At 41.4% G+C, this 27,967-nt stretch overlaps 1 protein-coding gene across 1 annotated transcript in view; it reads left to right on the top strand.

Moving 5' to 3' along the window:
• Nucleotides 1-27,967, top strand: part of LOC141995350 (A-kinase anchor protein 13-like) — a 150,600-nt gene that overhangs the window by 95,491 nt on the left and 27,142 nt on the right. Inside the window, exon 6 of the mRNA XM_074966494.1 lies at nucleotides 22,848-22,995. Within this exon, the coding sequence (XP_074822595.1) occupies nucleotides 22,848-22,995 (148 nt within the window). The remainder of the gene's footprint in view (nucleotides 1-22,847; nucleotides 22,996-27,967) is intronic.

Genomic DNA, 27,967 nt, shown 5'->3' with positions numbered 1-27,967 from the left:
GGACCAGTCAGCAGTGGGCATTACTATCAAAGAGCACCAGAAGTTCTTGGAATTTGTGTTCTTTTTCAGATTGACATTTATTAGACATCCCATACATAGGCTTGGTTGGAGGCTGCATTTCAGAAAGCTAAGAACTGTGTTCAAAACAAGTATTCATTTGTTAATAAGGAATATGCCATCTACAAAGCAAATTATTGGAAACGAAAGTGGTGATTATCTGGGGGGAGCCACATACACCAGTGATTGCTTCCAGGAAAAGTTTTTGTTTTGGTGTGGTTTTTAGGAGATCTTTGGAATGTGTTTATTTTCTTAATTAAAAAAAAAGTTTTAAATATGAGTAGCAGTTGCTATTTCTCTAGCAACTTCCATCCTGAAGGGGGGTGGAGAGTGTGTAAGTAAAAATATATTTAGGGATCCATTCTCCATACACCAAACTGCCTCTTTTTTTGACAGCTGCTAGGCACCAGCATCACTGTACTGCCACTTTTAGAGGGAGAAAGTGAAAAATAACATCTTCAGTTGAACTTCAAGGTCTAATTAGAGAGGCAGAATGCAGTTGATACTTGACTGAGACAGCTAGGTTAATGCTCTTATACTTGTGAAAAGTGTTGTGGGAACCTAAGAGGTTACGTGTGCTCAGGACCTAGTCTGTGTATATGATAGAAAAGAAGGTATTTCCAATAAAACAATATCCTTTAGCTCCATACTGGGTAATTGATTCATTACACTGACTTGGAGGGAAGGAGAGCCACCTACTGAACCACCACTACTACTTCCTAAATCACCTGGATTTTCATTCTCCAGTTCCATAAGAGCTGACCCATTCTGTCTCTGCTCAGTTGGTGAGGTCACAGCCTGAGATGATATGGCTACAGACCTTTCAGAGAGCTTATTTGAAGACCAAAAGAGAGAAGCTCAAATCCATTTTTAGAATTAAATGTCCGCGTTCCATTTCGGCATTCTCTGGTGAGTGAGAATTAAAGCCAAGAACTGTAAACTGCAGGTGTGATACAACCGCTCTGGAAAAAAAAAATCAGCAAGTAGTGATGAAGTCAGTCTATTCTTCCAGTATCTGTGTGAGCGTGGGCTCACGCTTCATGCTGAAAGCAACTGGCCCTTGTTTTATTTGGCTCCCCTGTGACAATTGTATCTCTCCTTTAATCTCTGAGTAAGTTACCTACACTTTATCACAATACTTCTTAATGTGGTCTTTCTTAGCTCCTTGATTTGGCTCGGTTCCCAGTGTACTCACTGATTCAGTCACAAGGCCTTGCAATTTGTGTCCGAAGAGGCAGGGCAGTCAAGTGTTCCTCAGTGTAGCATGGGGAAACATCAGCAGAATGTGATATAATTAATCCCAATATTTGATCAGGTGGCAGGTCAAGCAGCTATCAGCCCAGTGTAACTGTCAACACTTAGTTACTTTATAAAAGGTGGTATTCTGTTTTAAATTATAGTGTGAATTTAAGGCAAATAAGTTTAAACCCACTTTTCCCCTCCCTAACGTGGGAGGTTCTGTTATATCAGCTGCAGTCTTATTGATGACAAGTAACTCTGAGTTGGGATGTCATTGACAAGGATTATCTATATCCCTGTAACAGATGAATTACCACTACTAACCTGGAGCTTTCAAAAAATTTTTATGATATGGACCACACTTTAACACAGAGATGATCTTGTGCACTATAATCAAGCTGTGGGGTGCAGTAGTGCTAGTCAGAGAATGCACTTTATATATTGGCCACGGTCACGTGACATGGGTCAGGGTTACAAAAGGTTATGTCACATGACTGGGATCAGTATCCAGAGCCTCCTGTGTATGCTGCTATAATGGACCTCTTCCCCTCCAGTTTGCAATTGTAAGGACCACCTCTCATCTTGTTCACAATTCCATAATCTTTTTGCGACCTCTATGGCAATTACATGGAAAATGGCATTAGGAAAATATTCAGTGTGCCCTGTTTGCCTTCTAGTGCATTTTTAGAAGCAGGATATATGAAAGAGGAACCAAACCTACGTGACTGGACAATTCTCCATGGACCACCATAGTTATCCAGTCATCTACCTCAGCTCATCATAGGGGAACTTCTATGTTAAAGCAAAGGCACAGAATTAAATCTAGAAATGGCCTTTAACTCCTCTCCGTTGTCATTTCATATTGCAACACCATTCCATCATTTCAGGGATCTCCTAAGCAGTGAAGTGGATTAAGAATGGAGTTTCAATCTTAGCTCTGACTCTGTGATGGATTTTATATGTTCAAGTCAGACTTAAAAAACTATTTTGTCCCTTCCATTAGTGAGTGTAAATGTGGGTGTGGAGTTGGGAGGTGACAAACATATTTTATTTATGAAGGGAGGGATATGATCAACATCAGACTTAGTTTTCTGAAGGTCTTACAGTGAAATCTCTCATCTTAACTATGTCATAGATATTTTTTCACTCAGAAAACTTGCAACTAGACCTAGAATATCAGGAGGTGCTGTACTTATTGACAGTATTGCAGTTGGGGACTTTGAACTGGAATTGCCAGTTCTATTGCATGTGAGGGTTGAGATGCATTGGTAGAGCAAGGTTAGTCTCTCAGGGCTGGTCTCCACTACAGGGAGATTGATGCTGCTGCAATTGATGAAGCAGGGATTGATTTAATGGGTCTAGTGAAGACCTGTTAAATTGATGGCAGAGCAATCTCTGGTCAACCCTGGTACTCCAGCTCTCTGAGAAGAGTAAGGGAAGTCGACCGGAGAGTATCTCCCATCGACACAGCACCGTGAAGATACTGGTGTAAGTCAACCTAAGCTACGTCGGCTCCAGCTACATTATTCACGTAGCTGGAGTAGCATAACTTAGGTTGACTTGCCCCTGTAGTGAAGACAAGCCCTCAGTTTTCTTGGCACTTAGACTTTTTTGAAGTGATCTTTGATTTCTGATTTAGTTAAAAGAAGCACCATTGTCTATAAGTGAAATTCAGTTTTAGTCAATTCTTCGGGCTGAATGGAATTGCTACTAATTTAAATAACTAGAAAGGAAATATGAACAAGTTTTATATAGGCAGTATTTTGCTTTTTTATGGTTTGTACCATAATTGAGAGTTCTGTTGGATGCTTTACTGTAGACTTAACTAAAGGATCAAGGATCACAAGTTATGTTCTTATTACCAACATACCTTCAATAAATATAGAGTGTGCGGGGGTAAATGATCAAGATCAAGTCTTTAGTTACATATGATGTCTAATAGTCTTGCTTAAAAAGTGAACTGGGTACTTCCCAATTTTAGCCTTAGTGATACCTATCTGTAGTGTTTTTATAACATTTATCTCTCTGCTTGTCTCCAATCACAGAAGTATAGTAAAATTGACACATACTGTAACACATAGTATTTGATAAATCAAATTTTGGTGTTAGATCATGCTTGTTTATAGAAAGTTGATGAAAGTCTTTAGTTGTATAATTGATCATCTGTGTATTGCATATATGAAAAAGGAAAGTTTTCCGATGACTTCAGTGAGAGCTTGATCGTGCCCCTTGCGGCTCAAAGTTGGTTGAATGGGGGGAGGCTGGGGCTATTTCATAGACTCATAAAAATATAGGGCTGGAGGGGCCTTGAGAAGCCATAAAGTCCAGCTCCTTGTGCTGTGGCAGGACCAAGTAACCCTAGACCGTCCCTGACAGGTAATTGTCCACCCTGTTCTTAAAAACATCCAATGAGGGGGATTCTGCAACCTTCCTTCGAAGTCCATTCCAGTGCTTAACTACCCTTATAGTTAGAAAGTTTTTCCTAATATCTAACCTAAATCTCCCTGGCTGCAGATTAATATTACTTCTTGTCCTACCTCCAGTGGGTAGGGAGAATAATTGATTACCATCTGCTTTAATTAAAAACAAAAAACAAAAACAAAAAACCTCTCAACATATTTGAAGACAGTTATCAGGCCCCCCCTTAGTCTTCTTTTCTCAAGACTAAACAGGCACCATTTTTTAACCTTTCCTTAGAAATCAGGTTTTCTAAACCTTCTGTAATTTTTGTTGCTTTCCTCAGGACTTTCTCCTATTTGTCCATATCTTTCCTAAAGAGTAGCACACAGAACTGTACACAGTACTCCAGCTGAGGCCTTACCAGTGCTGAGTAGAGCAGGATAATTTCCTCTCATGCTTTACATACAAAACTCCTGTTAATACACTCCAGAATATTAGCCTTTTCTGCAACTGCTTCACATTGTTGATTCATATTGTATTTGTGATCCACTGTAACCCCCAGATCCTTTTCTGCAGTACTAAAACTTAGCCAAGTATTCCCCGTTTTCTAGTTGTGCATTTGATTTTTCCTTCCTAAGTGAAGTACTTGTTTGTATTGAATTTAATTTTGATGAATTCAGACCAGTTATTCAATTTGTCATTTTGAATTCTAATCCTGTCCTCTAAAGTGCTTGCAAACCCCTCCCCCTCCCCGTCATATGCATATTTTATAAGCTTACTCTCCACTGCATTATCCAAGTTACTAATGAAAAGATTGCATAGTACAGGACCCAGGACTTACTCCTGTGGGATCCCACTAGATATACTCTCTGTTTGACAGGGAACCATTGATAACTACTCTTTGAGTATGGTCTTTCAACCAGTTGTGCACCCACCTTGTAGTGTATAATTTCATCTATACCACATTGTCTTAGTTTGTTTATGAGAATGTCATGTGGGACTATGTCAAAGCCTTACTAAAACCAAGCTATGTTACATCTATTGCTTCCTCCCATCCCCAGGCTAGTAACGCTGTCAAAGAAGGAAATTAGGTTGGTTGGACACGATTTGTTTTTGACTAATCCATGCTGGCTGTTCCTTGTAATCCCATTATCCTCTGGATGCTTACAAACTGATAGTTTAATAATTTTTTCCAGTATCTTTCCAGGTATCAGACTTAAACTGACTGGTCTGTAATTCCCGCTTTTTAAAGATAAGTACTATGTTTAGCTTTCTCCAGTCCTCTGGGACCTCACGCGTTCCACCGTGAGTTCTCAAAAATAATTGCTAATGATTCCGAGATTATTTCAGCTAGTTTTCTAAGAACCATAGGATGAATTTGATCAGGTTCTGCCGACTTGAAAACATCCAGCTTATCTAAATATTCTTTAACCTGTTCTTTCCTTATTTTGGCTTGTGCTCCTTCCGCTTTGTTGTTAATATTAATTGTGTTGAGTATCTGGACACCATTGACCTTTTTAGTGAAGACTGACGCAAAATAGGCATTAAACACCTCAGCCTTCTTGATGTTGTCAGGTACTAGCTCTTCTTCCCCGCTAAGTAGAGGACCTACATTCTCCTTGCCCCTAATGAATTTAAAGAATCTCTTATTACCTTTTATGTCCCTTGCTAGGTGTAACTCATTTAGTGCCTTAGCCTTTCTGATTTTGAACCTACATGCTTGTGGTATTCTTTTGCACTCTGCCTTAGCCATCTGGCCATGTTTCCATTTTTTGGTAGGAGTTCTTTTTGATATTCATGTAATTAAAGAGCTCCTCATGGAACCATATTGGCCTCTTCCAATCTTTCCTTCACATGTTGAGAGCAACATTTGCTTCCCTAGCAGACGGCCTAAGCTTAATTCATGCTGCTCGACCCATGTTTATACGTTCTACCCCACAGGAAAGAGATCAGCTTAAAACTTTTTCAATTGTTTATTCTGAGACTGTTGATTAGGGCCCACAAACCCACTAGTGCCTTCACCACCACAACATTACGTACAAAGGGAAGAGAGAGGCATTAATAAAACCAGGCAAACTCTTCTAGGTTCCCCAATGTGTCCTACCTTCTTCATGTGTCCTGTTTAGATTGTAATCTGCCCAGAGCAGCAACTATCTTCATCTGTGTGTCTAGTACAGTTCCAAGCACATTGTCCGCATTTAAACAGTAACAGTAGTTATGAGAGATGGCGAGGTACCAAAGTTGCCAGTGTAGGTGGAGAAACTGAGCTTTTTGAAATTGGTTAGAAAGTAATTACTTCCTGCTGGGTAGGTGGACAATGGCTGATTAAAATCCAAATTTAAATAAAGATATTGTGGTGAGCGAAAACACAAAGAGGAGTCAAAGTGGTCAGTGTTTGACAGCAGAATAATTACCATGTCTAAAACCGAGTCTCAAAGTGTGCAACTTGTCCAGCATTGTGTACTATAATTAGTGATCTTTTAAAATATTTACCAGAGGGATGAGGCCCAAGTGAAATGCCTCTGCTGTGTGTGATGCTACCTGTCAATGAAGTTTGTTTCCGAAGCCATTGGATGGACAGATACGTTTTAATCAGTTACCTAAAGGCAGTAAAACTGCTTCCTTGGAGAGAGCCAGGGTGATACAGGTCACTTGGGATTTGTGGGTATCTGATAATGACAGGCAGGAAGCAGAATGTATCTTGGTCATTTTTTAATATGGGAGTAGTCCATGAACATTATTACGAGCAACATCGTAACCTTGTGTGACTTTCTCTTGGGATCCTCAGGCAAGACGAAAAGAAGCTTTGATCTTGATTTGGTTTTGTAGTTATAAAGGCAGGAGAACTCTGATAATCTCTCCTGTAATGTATTAGTTGGGCACTTGAATTTTCTCTTAATGACAAGGTGATTTTCTGTTCCTCCACCCCCAAAACCTTTGACTTCCACAACATGAGAAGGACTTTTAAATAAGGAGCAAAGAACACATTAGTCAGAGTTATTTAAAGGGTCTAAGGAGACTTTTTAGAAAGTCTTACAGAAAGCATCATGCTCGTGTAAGTTCTGACCTTTCAGAGTAACACATTATATTTGGCAGCTCTAAAGAACAATGTGCAGCTTTCCCTTTGTATCTTTATTTTTTGTCTCCCAGATGGAAATGTAAGGTATCCTTGCATATACTTCTTTCCTGCAAAATTGTCCTTATTAAACTATGCACCAAATGGTGATGTTTGATACCTATCCTGGCCTTTGATCTGTGATCCTTCCATTCCCAACTCCCCAGATTCTTGTCCATGTCATGCAAGGATAGTTTGTCTCCTATTCTGTTGAACTGTAGAGTCCACCACTGCTGATGAAGCACGGTGTTGTGTTCCTGAAAACAAATATGCTGCTGCTTAAATCCTGGACTTGCAATTTGTTGTTGTCTCTTAGGTCAGACCTCACAGGTCCCCACAATTTAAGAGCCACTTTGATAACTCTCACACTAGGAGCTGCATTAACCCATGAGCCTTGCTGAATATCAATGTAAACACCTTCACACATCGATCATGTATTTAATATAATGTTAGTTCACATATTTAAAGCAGTCTTATCTAGAGCAGCCTCATGAAATGAAATGACCATCAATTGAGACCATCAATTTCCTGCTTAAAGACCATACTCCTTCCAGACTGGTCATGGGGTGAGTTGCAGTTGGTAAATCCCTTCTCAGCCTTCCTCCCCTATTTCTCACACATTCCAAACACTGACACACAGTTTACTTAATTTAGTTTGAACCAGCCCCTCCTACTTCTCCCACCCTATATTGCATCTTTTCTGCTAGGTGGGTATAAATGGGGCTTGTCTGTGTATGTAAATCTTATGGTGAAATAACATAAATGGACTGGCTTAAACAAACAAACCCAAGGCATTTATTGTCTGAGATTCTGCCCTTAAGTCACCATTATCTTGAAGTATTATAGCCTACGTGATATTGAAATAATTTGTCCCTTCCCGGAGGCCCCTCTGCCCCCTGCTGAAGGCACCATATTGTTCTGAGCTGTAACATCTTTATCGTGAAGTTGGTTATTTTAAACCCTGAGTACTAAAAAGCTTCATGAACTTCTTCATTGGAAAAGTAGCTACTATGCAATGCACAGTAACTAATTTGTTAAGATAGAGAACTCAGGGCCTGGCAGATATATGCTATCTCCCACAGTGGCTGGGGAGCTCGCTGCCAGCAGGAACAGTGGAAAGAATTGCATCCCTTACCCCACATTGGGTGATAATGTGACCAGCTGTCACAGGAAGAACACAGATCCCAGGACTTAACAGAGACTTCAACTGTTCTTTTTGGTGAAGTATGTGGGGGGAAGGACAATCTGGTTGTTAGGGCACTAGCGTAGGATATGGAGTTCTCTGCTCCGCTACAGACTTCCTGGGTGATCATGGGCAAAGATACTTAACCTCGCTGTACCTCAGTTCCCCATCTGTAAATGAAGATATCATCACTTCCCTTATGCTCAGAACTGTTGTGAGGATAAATGTATTTTAAAAGATTGTGACGTGCTTGGGGGTGTACTGTTACTGATGAAAAACACCATATCAGAGTGAGCTACTACTATTTATGTAAAATTAAATCTGTGTATTCTGCAGCTCATTTGGGTTCTTAAATAGCTTTTGAAAATGTTTTTTCAGTTCCCCTTTAAAAAAGACCTGAATGCCAGTGTACGTTTTCAAATCACTGTAAGCTTTCAAATCTCATCAGAAAAACATATCTGCTCTCCTTTGCTTGTCACCTCTTTCTCTCCCCATCATTCTGCTGCTATTTCTTTTGTGGCTGTGTAAACTGTGTTGAGACACAGTTTGTAGGAAAGATGCTATGTGACATATAGCTGTCTAAATAAACCAATATGTTTTTATTTATAAACGGAAAATAAAATATAGTAAGTCTTTGTTGAGATCAGTGCTATGTACTGCCACCCAGTGGCAGCTGCGTTACAGGACAAAGATTTTAATGCTGAGGTTCTGCTTTCGAGTCAGTGCTACTTGTTGCAAATGATTGTTTGTTAAGGAGTAAAAGAACTAGTTGTCTAGGGCAAGAGGAAAAATACAGGTCCTTAGTAAAATATAGATACAGTGTATTATATTCCTAGTTGCAAAAAAGTACGTCACTTTAAAAATTGGCTTGATTATTAGTGTAGCTCTAAGTGCTGTGGTGAAATATTTGTAAGTGGGAGAGGCTGTTTTGCAGCTGGTAGGGAAATTGATGCTTCAAATCACACAGAGGTCTGAGTTGCATCTTTTGGCGTGTGATGCTGGAGAGCGGATCAGAGTAGAGTGAGGAGAGCCCTTCTGCTGCCATGTGCCTTTAAATGGGGGAAAGGCTGAAAACCTATGAGTTTAGATACAGCTGCTCTGCTTTAGAAATTATACCATTGATAGGAAACAGTCTAACAAACAGTATGGTCATATGTACTTAGCCTCAAGGAATTCTGAATCTCTCCTTTTAACTCCATGGTGCCAGGGCTGACTTTCCATTTCTCAGGCAGCTGATGCATTAACATGGCCTGCTATTTTCCCATTCCCATGTTTTAATAAAAGGGCCCATTTTGTCGCTTTTGGTTGAAAGTGGTGTTGATCACTCAGGCAGGTACTAATCAAATTATATGGTTGAATACCTTAACAGTGTAGCCAAAAAGGCTCAGATCTTGAAAGGTATTTGGGCTCCTAACTTCCATTGAAATCAATGGAGGTGAAGAGTCTAAATACCTTTGAGGATCTTGACCTAAGGGTTGGAGAGAGGGGCAGGGACAAGGAACGCTGAGCAAGTTAAAGTTGGCTTGCAAGATACCATAATTCCATCACAATAGGTTTCAGGATTCCTGTGGACCCCAGGATGGTCTGATTGGCACTATTGCAGCGATTCTCAAACTGTGGGTCACGACCCCATTTTAATGGGGTTGCCAGGGCTGGCTTAGGCTTGAACCCCACGCCCCACCACCTAGGGCTGAAGCCAAAGCTCGAGGGCTTCAGCCCTGGGCGGCGGGGCTCAGGTTACAGGCCCCCTGCCTGGGGCTGAAGCCCTTGGGCTTCAGCTTCCCCACCCCCTCACCCGGAGTGGTGGGGCTCAGGCTTTGGCCCCCACACCCGGGGCAGTGGGGCTCGTGCGGACTCAAACTTCAGTCTCCCCTTCTGGAGTCATATAGTAATTGTTGTGGTCAGAAGGGGGTCGTGGTGCAATGAACTTTGAGAACCCCTGAACTATTGGATAGCATAAGTAGTAAGGGTACAGGCTTTGGGGTCATTCACTGACATTTTGGGGCCACATATAGAGATTTGCCCCCCCAACTAACATTAGAACAACTTTGGAGCTGCTCACTGGTCCTGCTTTGCCCAATGCCTGAAGTAGCTTACTTGGGGTCATTACATCAGGGCTTGCATACAGCTAGAGTAGTATGCAGACAATATATACTATTAGATAATATTAGATGATTAGACTATTCAATTATTAGACTGTTAGATAATCTACTCTAATCTCATATTAGATTAGACTGTTAAATTATTAGATAATAATACTGCATAATAGTAGAATAAACCATTCTAATATTAAAAAAACCCTAAAGTAATACAGCAAAATTGATTTTTTTTTTTTTTTTAAGATATAGCTATGTTACTCTTGGAATACTGTAGTTACCTAAATCGTGAAATAATGCCCAGGCAGTAAACTTCTAGTTCCAGCTATTTTTCTGATGATGATCCCAGCAATATAATATATTTGAAGGTCTCTTCAATTTTTTTTATTACTTAGGTGTAATTTTGCCATTTCAGTGTTAATTCTAACATGTCCTGTTAGGTATTAGGAATTAGTTGGAACACTTCTTGGCCATTTTCATATCAAGTCACAGTGAGTGTCTTCCTTTTATCACCACTGAGACACAGGTACTTTGCTGATTTCCCCTATGGGTATCTCCCTTTCAGGTTGCCCATAGTCGCTTGCAGAAGTGCACCTCATGCTATAGCTATTTGGGAGATGGACGTACATTGCCAAGTAGTATAAGCTTCACGAGTCCTGCAAGATGCATATTCTCTTACCAAGTGTCTTTCGGAGTATATCCATTGGTGTGGGGGTTTCAGTGTTGATCACACTAGTCTGAATATATTTAACTTCACTGTATTTACTATAGATCCCTTAAGTTTCTCACATGTCCCTGTTGTCACAGGACTTCTGACTCTGTGATCTTCTGGCTCTGTGTCCTATGCTTTCAACACACAACTATCCTTCCTCCATCAGAATGGTCAGTTAACAACATATTTCTGGACCAAATACTTCCTCACAGACGTGGCAGTGGGAGTCATTTAGCACAGGGGTTCTCAACCTTTTCCCTTCTGAGCCCCGACCTCCCCCTGCCGCCCCCACCAGCATGCTGTAAAACCTCCACAGCCCACCATGTCACAACAACTGCTTTTCTGCATCTAAAAGCCAGGGCCAGCGTTAGGGGGTAGCAAACAGGGCAGTTGTTTGGCGACCCATGCCACAGGGAGCCCCATGAAGCTAAACTGCTCAGGCTTTGGCTTCAGCCCCATGTGGTGGGGCTTCGGCTTTCCCCCCTGGGCCCCAGCGAGTCTGATGCTGGCCCTGCTTGACGGACCCCCTGAAACCTGCTTGTGGCCCCCCACGTCCCGGACCCCTGGTTGGGAACCACTGATTCAGCATATGAATCTGTTTCAGTTTTGGCTTTGTGATCCTCTTTTAACACTGAAACAGGAGACTGGCTGGCTCAGGGCACTGTTAATGAGGTATAAGGGGTGTCCTCTCTAGGTGCATGGTTCAGTCACTATTGTAGTGTGGATTAAAAAACATATATCATCTTTCAGCTATTCGATGGCCTATTGTGAAATGAGTTGGGATCGCTGAATTCACTCTAGTGGATAGGAGTTCATATTGCAAAACTGGGCTCTGTTAGGGTGACCAGATTGCAAGAGTAAGATATCAGAACACATGGGGGAGGGGGCAGCCACAGGCACACAGCCCCGACTGAAGCCGGGGGGGGGCCGCACAGCCCTAGGAAGCTGCAAGGGGGGCGTATGGCCCCTGCTGCAGCCCCTGCCACAAGGCACAGGTCAGGGGCACAGGGCCCCGGCTCCAGCCCCCAGCAGAAGCCATGGGTCAGGGGCACAGGATCCTGGTTGCAGCCCCAGTTGCAGGGCAGGGGAGCGAAGGGTCCCGGTTCTATCCCTGGCTCCAGCCCCAGCTGCAGTCAGAGAGGGGAGGCCCACAGTCCTGCCTTCAGCCCCAGCTTCAGCTGCTGGCAGCTGAAGCAAGCGAGATCAGGGAGGTCCGGAATCAGTGACTGCCGTGCCCTCCCTGACTAAAGCATAGACTTAGTTGTAATCCATATTTAAACATACAGATTTATTTGTACACTAAACAAATGGGGGTAAAGGGTGGGGTTTTTTATTCAGTCAATAAATCAACTTCACAATTTGCATACCTCTCTGATGTGCCAGAAGTTTGTACTTCTTGGATGACTTTGCCATAATCATGACTTGCTTCTGGGCAGTCACAAAGTTGTAGAAGACCTTGCAAGTGATCCAGAAATTCATTTTGGCAAGGCTTTCACACGGCACCAGGTGTATGCTGCTTCGATTCCGAACATCAGTCCAGCGGGGCTGGAGTGGACTGGTTAGCGCTTACCTGGGGCCCCAGTGGTGCTTACATAGGGCAGCTCCTGGGAAGCTGCCGGCAGGTCCCTCTGGCTCCTAGGGTCAGGGGTGGCCAGTGGGATCTGCATGCGCTGCCTGCGCCCACAAGCCCCACCCCGGCAGCTTCCGTTGGCTGCCACAGAGCCGGCGCTCGTGGTGGCTGCAGCGCGGAGACCCCCCCAGCCGCCGCTGTGCCTAGGGTCCACAGGATCCTGCCAACTGCTTCCCAGGAGCTGCCCTAGGTAAGCGCCACTGGGGCCCCAGGTAAGCGCTAACCAGTCCACTCCAGTCCCGCGCCAAAATATCGGGGCAAATGGCGTCCTGACTGTACATCGCTCGGGACGCGAGACAAACAACTAAATATCGGGACATCTGGTCACCCTAGGCTTTGTTTTAACTGACACTTTTGCTTGTCTCATCAGAGAGGATCTCAGCCCTCAGTTCTTTTAATCTGAAATCTTTCATTGGCACTAACATTAACATGGATCATTTAAAATAATAGAAAGGGAAAAACAAGAAAGTCAAGCCAGGGATTCTGAGATTAGTCTGATGGCGTATCCTTACATCGACGAGCTGTGGCTCATTTAAAAAACAAATATAATGGCTTCAGACTCCTCAAAGATCAAGAGGCTTGTAGTCATTCACTATGAGAATGGACCCAACCCCACCGCAAATCTGACAAATTTCCATTCCACTTATTTCAGGAGTCGTTTCTTGGAGGCCTTATCTGCAGGGAGCTTAAACACTGCAGCAGAATGACATCCATCTTTCTTTGCATGCCTGGCCTGGGTCATCATTGTTATCTGGGGGTATTTTCACATAAGCAGGGATTTCTAGTGCTACTCAAGTCAAAACCTCCTATTTAATACCACCACCTCCATGCTTCCAGATCTGATTATCTGCAAAGTGACTTGGGTTGACATGATCTTTTTCCAGGGGCACTTCTGAGTCATAAAATGGCAGAGTCGGGGGTTGCTTCCGTGACTGGTATGAGTTCACTGTACCATGCGCCCCTGACCTGTCCCCTTCTAGCCTCATTCCTTTAAAACAGATATGCTAAAAGGTTGATTAGCGGGTGAGTCATGGTGATTTGAATCTTGAATGGGATTGTGGGATCCTCACCTTCCCCTTGGTTTTGAGCTGCCATTTATTCTCTCTACTAGACACTTTCTGTGGAAAATTTCATGTATGCAAAAACCCAATTTTTCCATCAAAAATAGTTTTGATGGAAAATTTTCATCCACCCCTAATGATTTCCATTTTACAGATAGGGTTGCCAAGCCTCCAGGATTGGCCTGGAGTCTCCCAGAATCAGCAGCAATCTCCCGGTGCCCATTGAAAGCAACCCGGGAGATTTTAATAAGATATTTTAAGAAAATGACATTATGTCAAGTTTTTTGGGGAGGGGGGAATTTCCCGGAATAGCTTCAGTCAGAGTTGGCAACCCTGTTTACAGATGAGCACACTTGAGGCACAGAGAAGTGAAATGATTTGCTGAAAACTGTTCTTGGGGCAGCCCCTCTAGAAGTCCCAGTTTTCTCCAAACTGGGGTCTCTGTATTCATCTCAAATTAGCCCAGTACATCAACTTCATCTACAATGAGTCAATCAGCCCTTAAACTCCATAATTCGCCATCTTCCTTTGTCTCCCTGTCAGTTTGTTAGAGGCAGCATGGCATGGGGCTGTTAGTCCTCTGCTCTCCTGGGTCTTTCTGCCTCCTCACTGCTCTGTTTTCCTTTTTTATAGCTGAGCCTGTTTTCCTTATTGGTCCCAGCTGTGGGTGCATGCCTCCATGATTGGCAGTTCTGGTCGCTGTGCCGGGGTGTGGTCAGCCTAGTTGCCAGTAAGCAGGGAAGGCTCCTTTCCTGCCTGTGCTCACGTGGTGTTTATAAACCCATTACACTTGCCCAAAGTCATACAGGATGTGTCTACATTGCAGCTGTTGCACAGTGACTCACAGTGTAGACATACCCACAGTGACTCTGGAGTGAAATCTGACTTCTCTTTGTGTGCCCATAGCAGTAGATAACGCTCCTGGCTTGGAGGTTAGATGACAGCATGCCTACTTCATTTTAAAAAAAAAATGCAAGAGAACTTTTATCAGTTCAAGGAGGAAAACAGTCAAAGGATTTCAATTTTCTGTGCCCATAAAAGAAGATCCACATTGAAACTGTGTGAAGAGCTTTCCATTAATAAAGAAGATACCAGTTTGAAAGTATAAATCGTTATGACACCAAAAGGCATAATGTAATAAGTTGACCCAAGAACAAGTCAGTTCTGTTATGAATGGAAACAGAATTAAACCTGTTAAAAGGGCACATTATTCTCACTTGTCTAATCTAACACTCCAAGCCAAACTCTTCAGTAAAACAGCAGAACTCTTCTTGGCAATAGCTGTTTGGAAAGAAAAGTGCTGAAAGGTGTCAGACCTATTTTTTGCATCCACTTAGTAAATTTTTCCTAGTCACCTAATGCATGCTTTTGTGCTCAGCATCAGTGTACTGTAGTAGGTGCTACCATGATGAAAAATGTAACCAGAGATTGTAGTGGTTAACATCAACAATCTCATGCGTGCATATATTCTGTCCATTTACCATTCTGCTTTTAATAAAACTTCTACAAGTCCTTCAGTTTCACCTTTTAACACATCATAGTGGAGTTTACATTTATTTAAATAGTCCTAGGCTTTGTCTGGGTTAGAGGAAAAAAGATGAGTTTTTGATATGTTCGCTAACATGCTTCAAAACACCACAATAGGATAAGTGGTATTTTAAAATGTGCTAACTGCTTGAGGTGAATATGGTTCACATTAAAATACAACTTAAACTGTTTATAGTGGAATTTTAAAATACGTTAGCTAGCACATTTAAAAAAAATATATCCTTTTCCGACCCTAGTCGGGACATACACTTACAAGTGTATAGGAAAGCTGTAAAATGATATAGATTTGCTTTGGGGATGAATGGATTACTGTGGGTCTTGCTTCTGCCATTTCTCATTGAGTCCTCATGTGATCCCAAATGGTACATGTTACAGGGGAATCCTTATGATTCGGTGTCATTTGCAGTATAGGGTCCGACAAGATTGATGGTTCCCCAGCACTTACAGAAGCAGACAGACAAAGATGCTCAATAACTGAATTGGAAATTCGAGCTTTTGCTATATAATTAAACTGTGCAAACATTTAAGAGATTAAGGTAGTCTCTTTTTAGAATACAGATACATTTTTACGAAATAATAAATAATATAAATTAGTAATATTTGGCTCTTATATAGTGGCCATTGTCTAATAACATCGTAAAAATTTACAAACACTGATGAAGTAAGCTCATATAAAAGCCCTTAAAGGACAGGTTATTCCCCTTTTACAGATGGAGAAAGTGAAACACAGAGAGGAAACGGTTTAGCCATGATCACTCAGGGCTCATCAAAGCATAGTTTTTGTTCTCCCATAACTGTAATGGTTTAGAAATTGATACAAAGTGGTACAGTGCCCTAGTGTTGACACAATTATATTGATGTAAGGGTGCTTATATCGATATAGCCACTATTATACTGGTGTAACAGTGTCAACGCTAGATGTTATACCACTTCAGTTAAAATCAGTTTCTAAATCGATATAGTTGTACAAAAATTGTGTGTAGCTCAGCCCTCAGTGAATCTGTGGCCAAGTCCCTTATCTTTAGTCATGTGCTATGACCACTAAAAAACATTCCCTCCCCAGCTGGAGATACTGAATGTACTTTTCAATAATAGGCTTAATTCATACCGATCACATCTCTGAAATGTTTATTTCATACATCTTGAATCGAAATTTGGGAGTTGAAAGAAATGGTGACCTTTTGGGTGAATGGCCATAAAATGGAATGTTTTCATTTCCAATGGGCTTTAAGATAAGTAAATATTAGTCAATCCAAACTAGGTTTGAAATTAAATTATTCTTATTTGTTGGCATGTGCTGGAGAATTGCTTTGATCTATCTGTACTTTCACCAAAGGGGTATTGGCAGCCTGGCTTTCCATTTGTAGCTATTCAGGATGAAAGGGGTTATAATAGCCACCTTGTGTGGCAGTGATATTGAACAGATGACATTATTTGGGTAATATTAAATGAATAAAGGTAAACATGCTTCAATTAAAATGTTTTTGTAGGCTGAGTGCAATAGTGCTATTGGAAACTCTTTCTATGTGGGTTTAAGGAATTTGGCCACATTTGTAACTGATTTGCTTTAACTCTGAAGTTGTTGGAAAGAGAGAACCTTGTACTGTAAACTGTTAATTCATACTTTCAAAAAGATTTATTTTTTTTAAAGTAACTTTTGGATATGGATTTTTTTTATGATGAAGATGACCGAGTTTTGCCTTCTGTTACTGATTTTAATGAGAGATATTAAAGGCCACCCACTTCCTTAATCATGATCATTAGCACTTGTATATCTCCAGGGGTCTCAAAGTAGATTACAAACCGTTAATTATGCCGTACACAACAGCAGATGACAGTGCAGAAGGCGCATGCAAAGGTGAACTGCAATGCACGATGAATGAATGAATGGCATCCTTTCCATCTTGCTAATGACCCGCAAAGAGAGTGTCAACTTTTAAGTTTAAAAAAAAAAAAAAAAAAAAAAAAAGAGCCATGCTTGTTTTTCATATTAGGAATATTGGGTATTGACTTCCCGCTTTTTACTGAAAGACTTCGGCAGGGTTTGGAGAGACATGAAGCGGACACCTGAGCTGCAGCTCCCAGGTTGCTAACTGAGGTGGCAGGAGAAGCTTATTCTTAGGCCTTGTCTAGGTAAAAAGGTACCATGTTTCAACAGAATTAGTTAACTTGATTGCGAACCCCACTGAACAGCAGTGTAGACACAGTTTACCACCCTTAGTTTGAAATAGAGCTCCACAGTAGACCCATACAGTGTGGTTTACAGTCAAGATAAGCAAGCTTGATTGAGCTCACTCGATTAAACCCTCCCACCTTTTTTCTAGTCTAGACAAGGCTTGTAGGCCTTGTCTATGTAGCAGAAAATGGAGCATTTTTCAATTGTGTTAGTTCAATAAGTTAGCTTAGAATCACTGAAATACCCCTTTAGCGCATGTGTAGACACAGTTTAAAGGCTTGTCTATACTGTGACACAATGTGGACTGCGGGGGTGTGACCAAAATGTTGTGCTCTAATTGCCCAGTGTGGACGCTGTTGGTGCAAACTAAAAGGTACTTAATTTGCGTTAACATAGTCCTCTTTCAAACAGGACTGTACTAACACAAACTTGGTAATGTTTAGTTTGTGTTAGTATCATCCACCGGAGAGTGCAACATTTTGGTGTGCTATATAGTTCACAGCCCCCGTAGTCTACACTGCAGTCCAGTGTAGACATAGCCTCAGACCTTTACAATCATGCTAGCTGATTTTGTCATAACCTAGGCTTCGCTCTAGATGTTAACTCAACCAGTTTAGCAAATTCTGAAGTACAGTTGCTTTGCCTTGACTAGAGTTTTAGAAGCTGTAAAGTAGTTAGCTACCTTGATCTAACATCACATCTTTAAATCCTAGTCTAGACAAACCTATACAGAGGGCCTGAGGGGTTCTAGTATTTGTCCACATCTTCAGCTTGTTCTGTGTTAGCCCTTTATCCTGCTCTTTTTAACAATAACTAGGTGAATGCATCTATCGTTTTTGCTCTAATATTTGTGAGTTAACGTGTATCTCTTAAGCTTGTTAAAGTATTACCCTGATGGCCTTTGTTTAGTCCATGTGTGTATAAACCCATCAATACACAGTTCTTTTCACATGTACTCTGTGCTGATTACTTTTGTTCCAAAGGAAAGTGATGAGCCATATTTACAGGTTCTGGGTTTAAAAATATTAGCCTCAGCTGCCATTTGTTTAAACAGTCAGCTCTGTTAATGGGGTTGTCTTAAACTTTAGCAGGACTATAGGACCATTTAAGTATTTGCATGTGGATCCATGGGGGGAACAGTTTGAGCAAGGATGAAGAAACAAAAATCAAAGCAAAGGGAGAAATTTGTAGGTTAAAAAGCGTGCGTTTTGAATAGTTGCTTCAAAACCAGACACATTTGCTGGAATTGAATGTTTTAGTTCTACATGTGAATTGGTAATGTTTGAATTTCAAATCTGAGACTTTTTTCCATCTTTTTATTGTATCATTGAAAACACACGCATTCTATTTCTGCCTCTTCTGTGTATTATTCCTTTCACATCCTTTAGAACTCTGCTCTGGTATTATCTCCTGATAGATTCTTCTTCTAGTGCCTTTCTGTCTCTGGCTCAGTAATTTTTGTCAAGATGAATTGCAACAACAAAAAAAGTGGGTAGTATGCTAATTGTTTAATTGTAAGCATTACTTTTATGAGCAGTGATGATGGACTAATCTGTGAGCCATGTTACCAGGACTAGTGATAGGTTTAACTCTCAGCATCATCTGGATTTAAATCTGGTTGATATCTGGTCAGCTTGTTCTTGTAAAACAGGGGAAAGCAAAATTGGTAAAACTAGTTTTAAGATGATATCGGTGTGTTCCCTCAGGGTTTTCCACTAGTGTAATGACACTGGGGCAACTTTTGTATGTCGACAAGCCCTCAGGAGCCTATCTGCTGAAGCCACATTACCACACATAGTTGTCTTCCTTGTGGTTTTATCGTCCAAAACCTGCTTAGATTTACTACCATATGGTACACATCTGGCATATGACTAGTTGGCAGTAGTGTCAACTCTTGTGATATTTGATGACCAATACTTGGACTAGATGACCTCCTGATGTCCCTTCCAACCCTGATATTCTATGATTCTATGATGTTTTTCTTAAAGCCCCAGCTCCTGGAGTCATGGAATTATGCAACATTCTATTTCTTTTTTCCTCCCCCCCTTCACTCGTTTCTCTTTCCTTTTGTCTCACTCGTTTCTCTTTCCTTTTGTCTCACTCGTTTCTCTTTCCTTTTGTCTCACTCGTTTCTCTTTTTTGTTTTTCATCTCTCTCTCTCTCTCTCTCTCTCTCTCTCTCTCTCCAGAAAAGGTTCTAACTCTCTTGGCTGTGGAGAAGAGCTTCAAAATGTGACCCACAAGGCCAATTAAAATAACCCTTTTTATTTTTTAATCTCCTGATTTGCATGTCTGGGGGCTGGCCATACAGAACAAAGATTGTAGCTCCAGCTGCTCCTTCACCCTGCGTGCCCAGGGTTTGTAATGGTTCTAACAAAGATCAATCACATTACGTGGCACCTTCTCTCATGCCTCCGACATCCATATGCCACAGGGCATTGCACTCTCTAATAGAGCCTCATCCTCTGCTTGTGAGTGATCTCCATATTATAGATGGGGACACTGAGGCAAAGAGAACCTGTGAGACTTGTCTAAGGTCGGCAGCAAAGCTGGGCTAAAACTCCGGCCTGGTTTTCAGTGGTGTACCTTTACTATAGAGTCCCATGAAAAGTGAAAGGGGTTGGAGTGGAAGACTGGAGGGAGAGGTACTTGAGGCGGTTTCTGTTCAGTTAGTCTCCTCTAAGGCAGAATCTCTGTGGTTAGAGTCCTCTAGGGAGGCCATGAGAGCTCTGTAGCCATAGAAACTCCACACACAGCCTCACCCAACCAGCTGCAGACACAGAGATAAGGCAAGAGTAACACTGGGTGGAGTGATGTAGGGTGTTGTGCTCTGTCGAAGGGTACACTGGGGGCCTACTTTCTTGGCGGGAGGAATGAGGCAAATCCAAAGAGGGACATGAGGAACCAGAGATGAGTTTGGGGGAGCCAAGCCAGGGTGATGGAGGGGGAATTCAAGTGAGGGAGCCAGAATGCGGAGCGGAGGGTGGAGGAGCTGTGGGGATCCAGAGGTAGAAGAGGGAGTGGTGATGGGGAACCTAGGGCGGGAGGGTGAGTGAGCACAAAGGAGGATGGAGCGGAAACTGGTGGATTTGTTTGGGAGAAAGTATTGATTTGAGAGGGAGGAGAAGGAGCAATGAATTGAAGAATTTTAGAGTTAAGGTTATATAATGAGACAATGCTTGTTGTTTGAGTATTCAAATTAGATTTTGCATAATCTGCGTGGAGCATTTTCCAAACTTGCAACATTAATGTATGCTAAGTGGAGTGATGAAACAGGGCTAGTTAATACAGCTTTAATTTTAAAACCTGAGGCATCAAACTGGTTTTGATCTTAGTAGATTAGTGGGCTAGAAAAGGACCAGACATTTTTGGCCTACTGTTCCCAATGATGTGTGTCTTAAGCAATTAATTGTCGGCAAATTATAAAGGATAGCAAAGTCATACAAAACACCCTTTACCCTTGTTATTTCTGTATGTACTTTCCTTCTGTTGCAATGAATGTATCTCTGCGACTGCAGGAGAGTGGATTTTTAATCTATCACAGGTATTTATATACCTTGAAACCAGATTTTTAGAGTTGTATGTGCAAAAGAACGTGTGTAATTTGCGCATACAATTACTTCAGTTACACGCAGAGTTACTTGTGATAACTGCATATAATTTATGTAGAGATAAGAAGGGCTCGAAAACCTGTCTCACCAACAGAAGTTGGTCCAATAAAAGATTTCATTGCATCCCCCACCTTATCTCTCTAATATCTTGGGACTAACACAGCCACACCTATACTGCATGTCTCATTTATGTATACTTTTTTGCACGCAGTAGTTCTAAAAATCTAGGTTGTGCAGACTGAGCGTAGGAGTGTGACCTGAGGCAGCAGGAGATAAAGGAGAAAATCTGCCACTTAGTCAAGGTGTGTCCTGGTTTCATGGACTATTGTATTTGCTATAAATAAGGTTTTGCAGCCTCATCAAAGCATGATCTGCTAGAAAATGTGGCAAATGAGGAGGTAATGCATACCTTGCAACAAGGCAGTGGATATTTTCAAATTGTTATTGTTTGGTGAAAGTGTAATTGCACATGACAATGAAGGCATAACAGTAAATCTTACTTCTAGGCAATATTGATATGTGCCAGTAGATAGCTATTGGGCTGCAAAGGGAGTCAGATTTGAGTCCTGATAATATAAAGCCTATTCTCCTGTCTGTAGCTGTTATTCCAGGAAGGGTAGTTCTATTGAGTATAATTTTGCAACAACACTGTCCTTATTGGTTCCTTACAATCATGTTTCCACCCCCCTCTCTTTGTAGCAAGAGAAAACTGTATTGAATTTGATGCTTCCCTAGGTTTCTGTGTATGTGTGTTGAGGAGGATGGGAGTGGTCAGTGCTTGAGTTAGTTACTTTGCAGGTATCAGTAGGTAGTTACCTAGGCACAGAGAGAGAATTTAGGCTGGGATACTTTGGATACTTGAGCAATTTTGGGTTGCTCTCCGTGCTTCCTGGTGTGAGTCAATACCAGTGAGATGTTACAGTACCATCGTGATATCACGGTGCTGTGAGGTGCTGATTTTGATCTTGTGCTGATATTTCCAGATGTTGTTGCCTACCATGGCTATTTGAGCTGGGGTTGGGAATTTTTTTGACATAAACAAAAACAACGAGGAGTCCTTGTGGCACCTTAGAGACTAACAAATTTATTTGGGCATAAGCTTTCGTGAGCTAGAATCCACTTCATCAGATGCATGGAGTGGAAAATACAGTAGGAGAGGTGTGTGTGTGTGTGTGTATATATATACATAATACATGAAAAGATGGGAGTTGCCTTACCAAGGGGGGGTCAGTCTAACAAGACAATTCAATTAACAGTAGAATACCAAGGGAGGAAAAATCACTTTTTGTAGTGGTAATGAATGTGGCCCATTTCAAACAGTTGACAAGAAGGTGTGAGTAACAGTAAGGGGAAATTAGTATGGTAAAGACAGGTTTTTCATCAGAAAATAACACATTGTCGAAATCGAAGCTTTTTGTGAAAACATAACAGTTTTGAAAAAACTTTAATCAGGCAGGATTCTCAGGTACAGTGTGGGATTTCTGGTGAGAGAGAGGAGCCAGTGGGTAGGGCATTCACCTGGGATGCGGGAGGCCCAGGTTCAAGAATCTGCTCTGCCTGACTGAAAGCAGAAACTTGAACTTGGTCCTCCCAAATTCCAGGTAAGTGCCCTACACACCAGGCTGTGTTGGCAGTTCTGGGGTGAGGGCTCTATTTTGCTCTCTTTTTTTGGAGGGGGCAGGCAACATTTTGTAAAAGTCTTGGTTTCATCCCAATGCAACATGGGAAAATTGTTTGAAATCTTGAAAATTTTCATGGGATGGGAAAAGTGTTTCCTGTCAGAATCTAATGGCCGAGCCTCTGCATATCTTTTGCAGCTGACTGCTGTGCTTGATGATCCGGTCAAAATGCATTGTGAAATCTACCTGTATATCTGAAGATGGGAGCAAATACTCTTACAGTGATGTGAAAAAGGACAGAGAGAAGAAACCAGGAGCCTTGGAGACCGAGTGGGTCATTTATATAATAAAATTATTGAGGATGTGAACTTGACCTCTGGCTTTTTTTGCCCCTGTCTTAGGGTGACTGTGTTATTACAGTGCTGCTGACTGAAGAGGATGAACTTGACGATGATGTAGTTTTTTACTTGGTGTTTACTGGCTCCACTGTCCAACACTGCACAAGCACTAGAAAAATTAATCGTGGGACACTGGAGACCATTGCTCCTGGTAAGTGCTTTGCTTTCTTTGCAAAACGCAGCCTAAAAAAATTGTGAAAACGGATGCATTGAAGTTTGTTTAAACCTCATGTAATGTTGAGAATCTTTATTATTTTCCCCTATTTGCACAATCTTTTAGAGTAAAAAAAAATATGTATCTGGAATGATCATTTTTAAACCAGGCTTTGACTGGATGGTTTTAAAAAAATGTTCCGGAGGCAAACAGAGGTTTATAATGGAATCGCATCAATATGATAGCATAGTTATTTAATGCATAACTGTTACACTATACAAAAGAAAACACAAAGTTTTGCCTGCGCACGTTTAAAGACTTTGAGAAAAGGCCAGACAGAAGAGGACACAGTTGCCTTTACAAATTACACATATTTAGAAATGCCATTTGTTCAACTGGATTTGCAGCACAGTAAGGAACTGGCTGCATTTAGGTTGCTAGGTTTGAGTTGAACAGAGGCTCATTAATGTAGCCACAGGTGCGGTCTTCCTCCTTTCCCGGGGGGGTGTTCAGCCCCTGCGGTGCCCCAGGCCCTGCTCCCACTCCACCCCATCCCCCAAGGACCCACCCCCACCCCACTTCTTCCTTCCCCTGCCCCTCCCCCGAGTGTACCCCGTCCGCACTCCTCCCCCTTGCACCTCCTGCATACCACGGAACAGCTGATTATGAGAGGCGTGAGCCACTGAGAGGGAGGGGGAGGAATTGATCAGCAGGGCCGGCAGTGGGCGGGAGGCACTGGCAGTGGGAGGGGGAGGAGCTGGCTGCTGGTGGATGCTAAGCATCCACTGTTTTTTTTCTGTGGGTGTTCCAACTCTGGAGCACCCATAGAGTCGGTTCCTATGAATGTAGACTTATTGAAACAAGCCCCTGCCTTAAACCTAAAACACCTTCATGCACTTAAACACAGAGACATAGTTTCTGAAGATGTTGCACGGTGTGATCTCTCTCCAATAAATGTGCTTGGTCCTTGGTGACTTTCCTGCGCCTGAGGTATATAGGGCTCAGGAAGAGTCATTCTTGGAGCCTCTTTGACCCAGGCTTCATGTAATTAAAGAAGGGCAACAATTTCCTTCAGTGGCTTCAACACCATGGGTATGAAAATTTTCCAGATGGCATTCCTTACTATTAACCTTTTATTCTGACTGTTGCTATATAACACATTGATATGAGTGTGAGGAGAAAATAGTCTATTATTTTCAACTATATACAACAGTATAGCTTATGTAATTTAGTGTATTTCGTACTTTTTATCTGTGTGGTAGGTAATGTTATAGGAGAGATGCATGTTAAATGGAATTTGCCAATGACAGCATGGTTCTGTAGGTGGCTGTGGTCTCTTTGTTTCCTCCTGGTAAATGTAGTGATTAAAGCAAAGTTCGCCATATTATTCACTCCGTACAGTCTCTGTTTGCACTGTCAGGGTAATTAAAGTTACTTGGAAAGAGCAATCTAGTATGAATCCTGATTACTGAAACCCAGTGCAATCAATGATACTATGATTAATTTTCTCACAGAAGTGATACAGAACTGGTAACTCTTAGGCTGTTTTTGTGCTGTGTGTACAAGGCATACGGTAACTCTGTGACAGCATTGGGTGCTGGGATCTCATCTCTCTCGGAACCCAAATAGCAGAATTTCCCAGAACGGAACTGAAACGATTCTGTGTTCCATTTCAGCCTGAAAAGGAGCCAGAATACCTCACAGGATTTCATTACAAAAGCAATCCATTTCTATTGTAGTTATCCTAACACCCCTGTATGCAACAAAGGACACAACTTGAGCTTCTGTTTGACTTTAATGATTGTATCTGCAGTGGTGCTGGATGGCAGTTACCTCTAGTAACTTGGGTTTAATATGTGTATTTCATTTTGGAAGATATTGTCACAGAAGGGAGGACTTCATTATTGGACGAGTCTTTGGTGGGGGAGGGTGGAGAGAGAGTCTATTTTATCATACTTGTATCCAGAAAGAAATCTATATAGCCAGTATTGTTCCATGGTTCAGTCTTTCTTATTGAAGATGGTTTTCAGAGGGGTTGCTGTGTTAGTCTGTATCAGCAAAAACAATGAGGAGTCCTTGTGGCACCTTAGAGACTAACACATTTATTTGGGCATAAGCTTTTGTGGGCTATAACCCACTTCACGAAAGCTTATGCCCAAATAAATGTGTTAGTCTCTAAGGTGCCACAAGGACTCCCCGTTGTTTTTCTTGAAGATGCTGATTCTAGTAGGAGAATGATCTCTCTTAGCTCAGCTTCTCCTCCTGCTGGACTCTACAGTGAATCTGCAATCATGTACTTACCTTGTGTATTCAGCCAGTTACCTTGGAAATGATTATGATGACTCATGGCCAAGTATTATTTGACCTCACTGCAGGATTAACCATGAGCAAGAGGCAGTGGTGTGGGAGACCAGCCCTAGTTGAAACATCATAGCCGGGGTAATTAACAAGTCCTTCATGATTACACAAATTAAGAAAACCATGAGCAAAGTGAATGGCTTGTGGCCTATCACCACGTGGTAGAACTAGGAGTGTAGGTTCTCTGCCTAGCATAAAAGGTAGGGTGATCAGACGTCCAACTGCCGCGATATTACATAACATAAGCTCAAGACTGAGAAGTTGTTGGTTTGCTTGGGTTTTTTTGTGTAGGGGGTGGAGCAGGGAAGAAGGAGGTTTAAAGAGAAAAGTTTCTAAACTTCATTAAACCTAATATGCAAAAGAAACATTGCCATTTTGTTTCTGAACTTTTTCTGGCAGTTCTGGTTTGAAAACATACCAGCGCTCTGCTAGTGCATGCAAACCAGAAAGGGGAACTGACCAGGCTAGGTTTTGCCGTCTAAGCTAGGGGAAGTGTTTAAAAGTAACAAACTCCCATAAAGAGAGAGCATTTGATTAGACTGAATAACATAAGGTAGCATTAGGCAAATACTTTTTTTAAACACATGCCTGTAACTGCTAGAGCCCCTTTCGATTCCCATTATACATAAAAAATATTCCATAGTCTGAAAGTCTTTCTTTAAACAAAAGTTGTTAAGGGCAGAGTCCAAGGCCTGCTACATTTCATCTTACTCTGAGTAATCTGCTCTTTTACTGTGTGTTTTCATTGTTGGTCATATGATAACTAATCTTTAAAAGAAATTTTTTGACTATTCAAATACAAGCCTTTACTTCTGTACGTGACAAAACTGAAGGAAGGATTTAAATTTATAACCAGAGGTTGAAGATAGGGCAAGATTATTATTTACATAGGGATCATTTTTAATTGAAATATTAGATTCCGAATAAACTATATTACTGGGCTGGATTGTACATCAAATTAGGTCACCAACTGTGATGTCTTGCAAATATTCAGGACTTGACAGTCCTACTCCCACAATGACAGAGTGGAAATATCCAATAACCCAGTAAAATTATCATACAAATATGTAAGCAGAAATGGATCAGACTTCATTTTCTTGTGGGTCATTTAACATGTTATGGATTCATAGAAGGAATAGCTTAGTGTTTGGACCGTGAAAACCCACAGTCTCCTTTAAACACAGACACATGTTCATATGTGTAGTACAATTTTGAAATTGTATTACAGTGAGACTTTTGAGGATTTTTTTTAGGATTTGTTGGTGGGTTAGGACTGAAAAGTTCCTATGAAGAGTTGAATACTGGAAGTGGCAGTTTTTTAAAAGCACCTGATTATAAAATTGTTCCATCTTGCATTCCCATTGCTAGTTAGTGTTGGGGGAGGCAGGGTGGGCCAGAACTGGACTGGGTTTCGTTCTGAAGTAATGATCACCTCAGCCAAGAGGAGGAACAAAAGTGGGAAAATCACTGTCTAGATTTGTACCAGGAGTGTTGCATAATTAACAGAATGTCACTTGTCTCTCTATTGGGTGGTGGTAATTAGGGTTGTTTTTATACAAGCTCTGTTTCCTTTGCTTACTGCTGCGAAGGAGATTAGTAAGAACTTTTGATTTTGAGATGCTTAGGAGAGGTCACCCCATCTTTTACCTTTTGATCTGTGTGCACATATATAAAATGTTTATTACCCCCCATTGGGTTACAAACCACATCCAGTTGGCACAGACAGGGTGTGCCTATGCCTAAAACACAAAACCTATAACAAAGAATAACTTGAGAGAGACCACATTTTCAACAAAAACACCTTTTATATGCTAGAATAAATTTAACGGGGTCTGTCCTCTTCCTCCTCCCATTGCGAAAGCAGGATAGTTCCCATGCTCCAAGATTAAACTCTGTCTCAGAGTCAATAGCATACTTGGGCAGTTATAATTATCACTTAGTTTACAATCTGAAGGCCTTTATATTGGAAAAAGGGGTAAACAGTGAGGTGGCAAAATTTGCAGATAATACAAAACTACTCAAGATAGTTAAGTCCCAGGCAGACTGCGAGAGCTACAAAAGGATCTCTTGTGACTGGGCAAAAAAATGGCAGATGAAATTCAGTGCTGATAAATGCAAAGTAATGCACATTGGAAAACATCATCCCAACTGTACATATAAAATGATGGGGTCTAAATTAGCTGTTACCACTCAAGAAAGAGACCTTGGAGTCATTGTGGATAGTTCTCTGAAAATATCCACTTAATGTGTAGCGACAGTCAAAAAAGCAACAGAATGTTGGGAATCATTAAGAAAGGGATAGATAATAAGGCAGAAAATATTATATTGCATCTATATAAATCCATGGTACGCCCACATCTTGAATACTGTGTGCAGATGTGATCATCCCATCTCTAAAAAGATATATTGGAATTGGAAAAGGTTCAGAAAAAGGCAACAAAAATTATTAGGGGTATGGAACAGCTTCTGGGATAAGACTGGGACTTTTCAGCTTGGAAAAGAGACAACTAAGGGGGGATATGATTGAGGTCTATAAAATCATGACTGGTATGGCGAAAGTAAATAAGGAAGTGTTATTTACTCATTCTTATAACACAAGAACTAGGGGTCA

The sequence above is a fragment of the Natator depressus genome, chromosome 10 (assembly GCF_965152275.1).
Source record: "Natator depressus isolate rNatDep1 chromosome 10, rNatDep2.hap1, whole genome shotgun sequence".
Classification (NCBI taxonomy): Eukaryota; Metazoa; Chordata; order Testudines; family Cheloniidae; genus Natator; species Natator depressus.
Note: the sequence above shows the minus strand (reverse complement) of the source record. Positions and strands in the feature narration are given on the sequence as shown.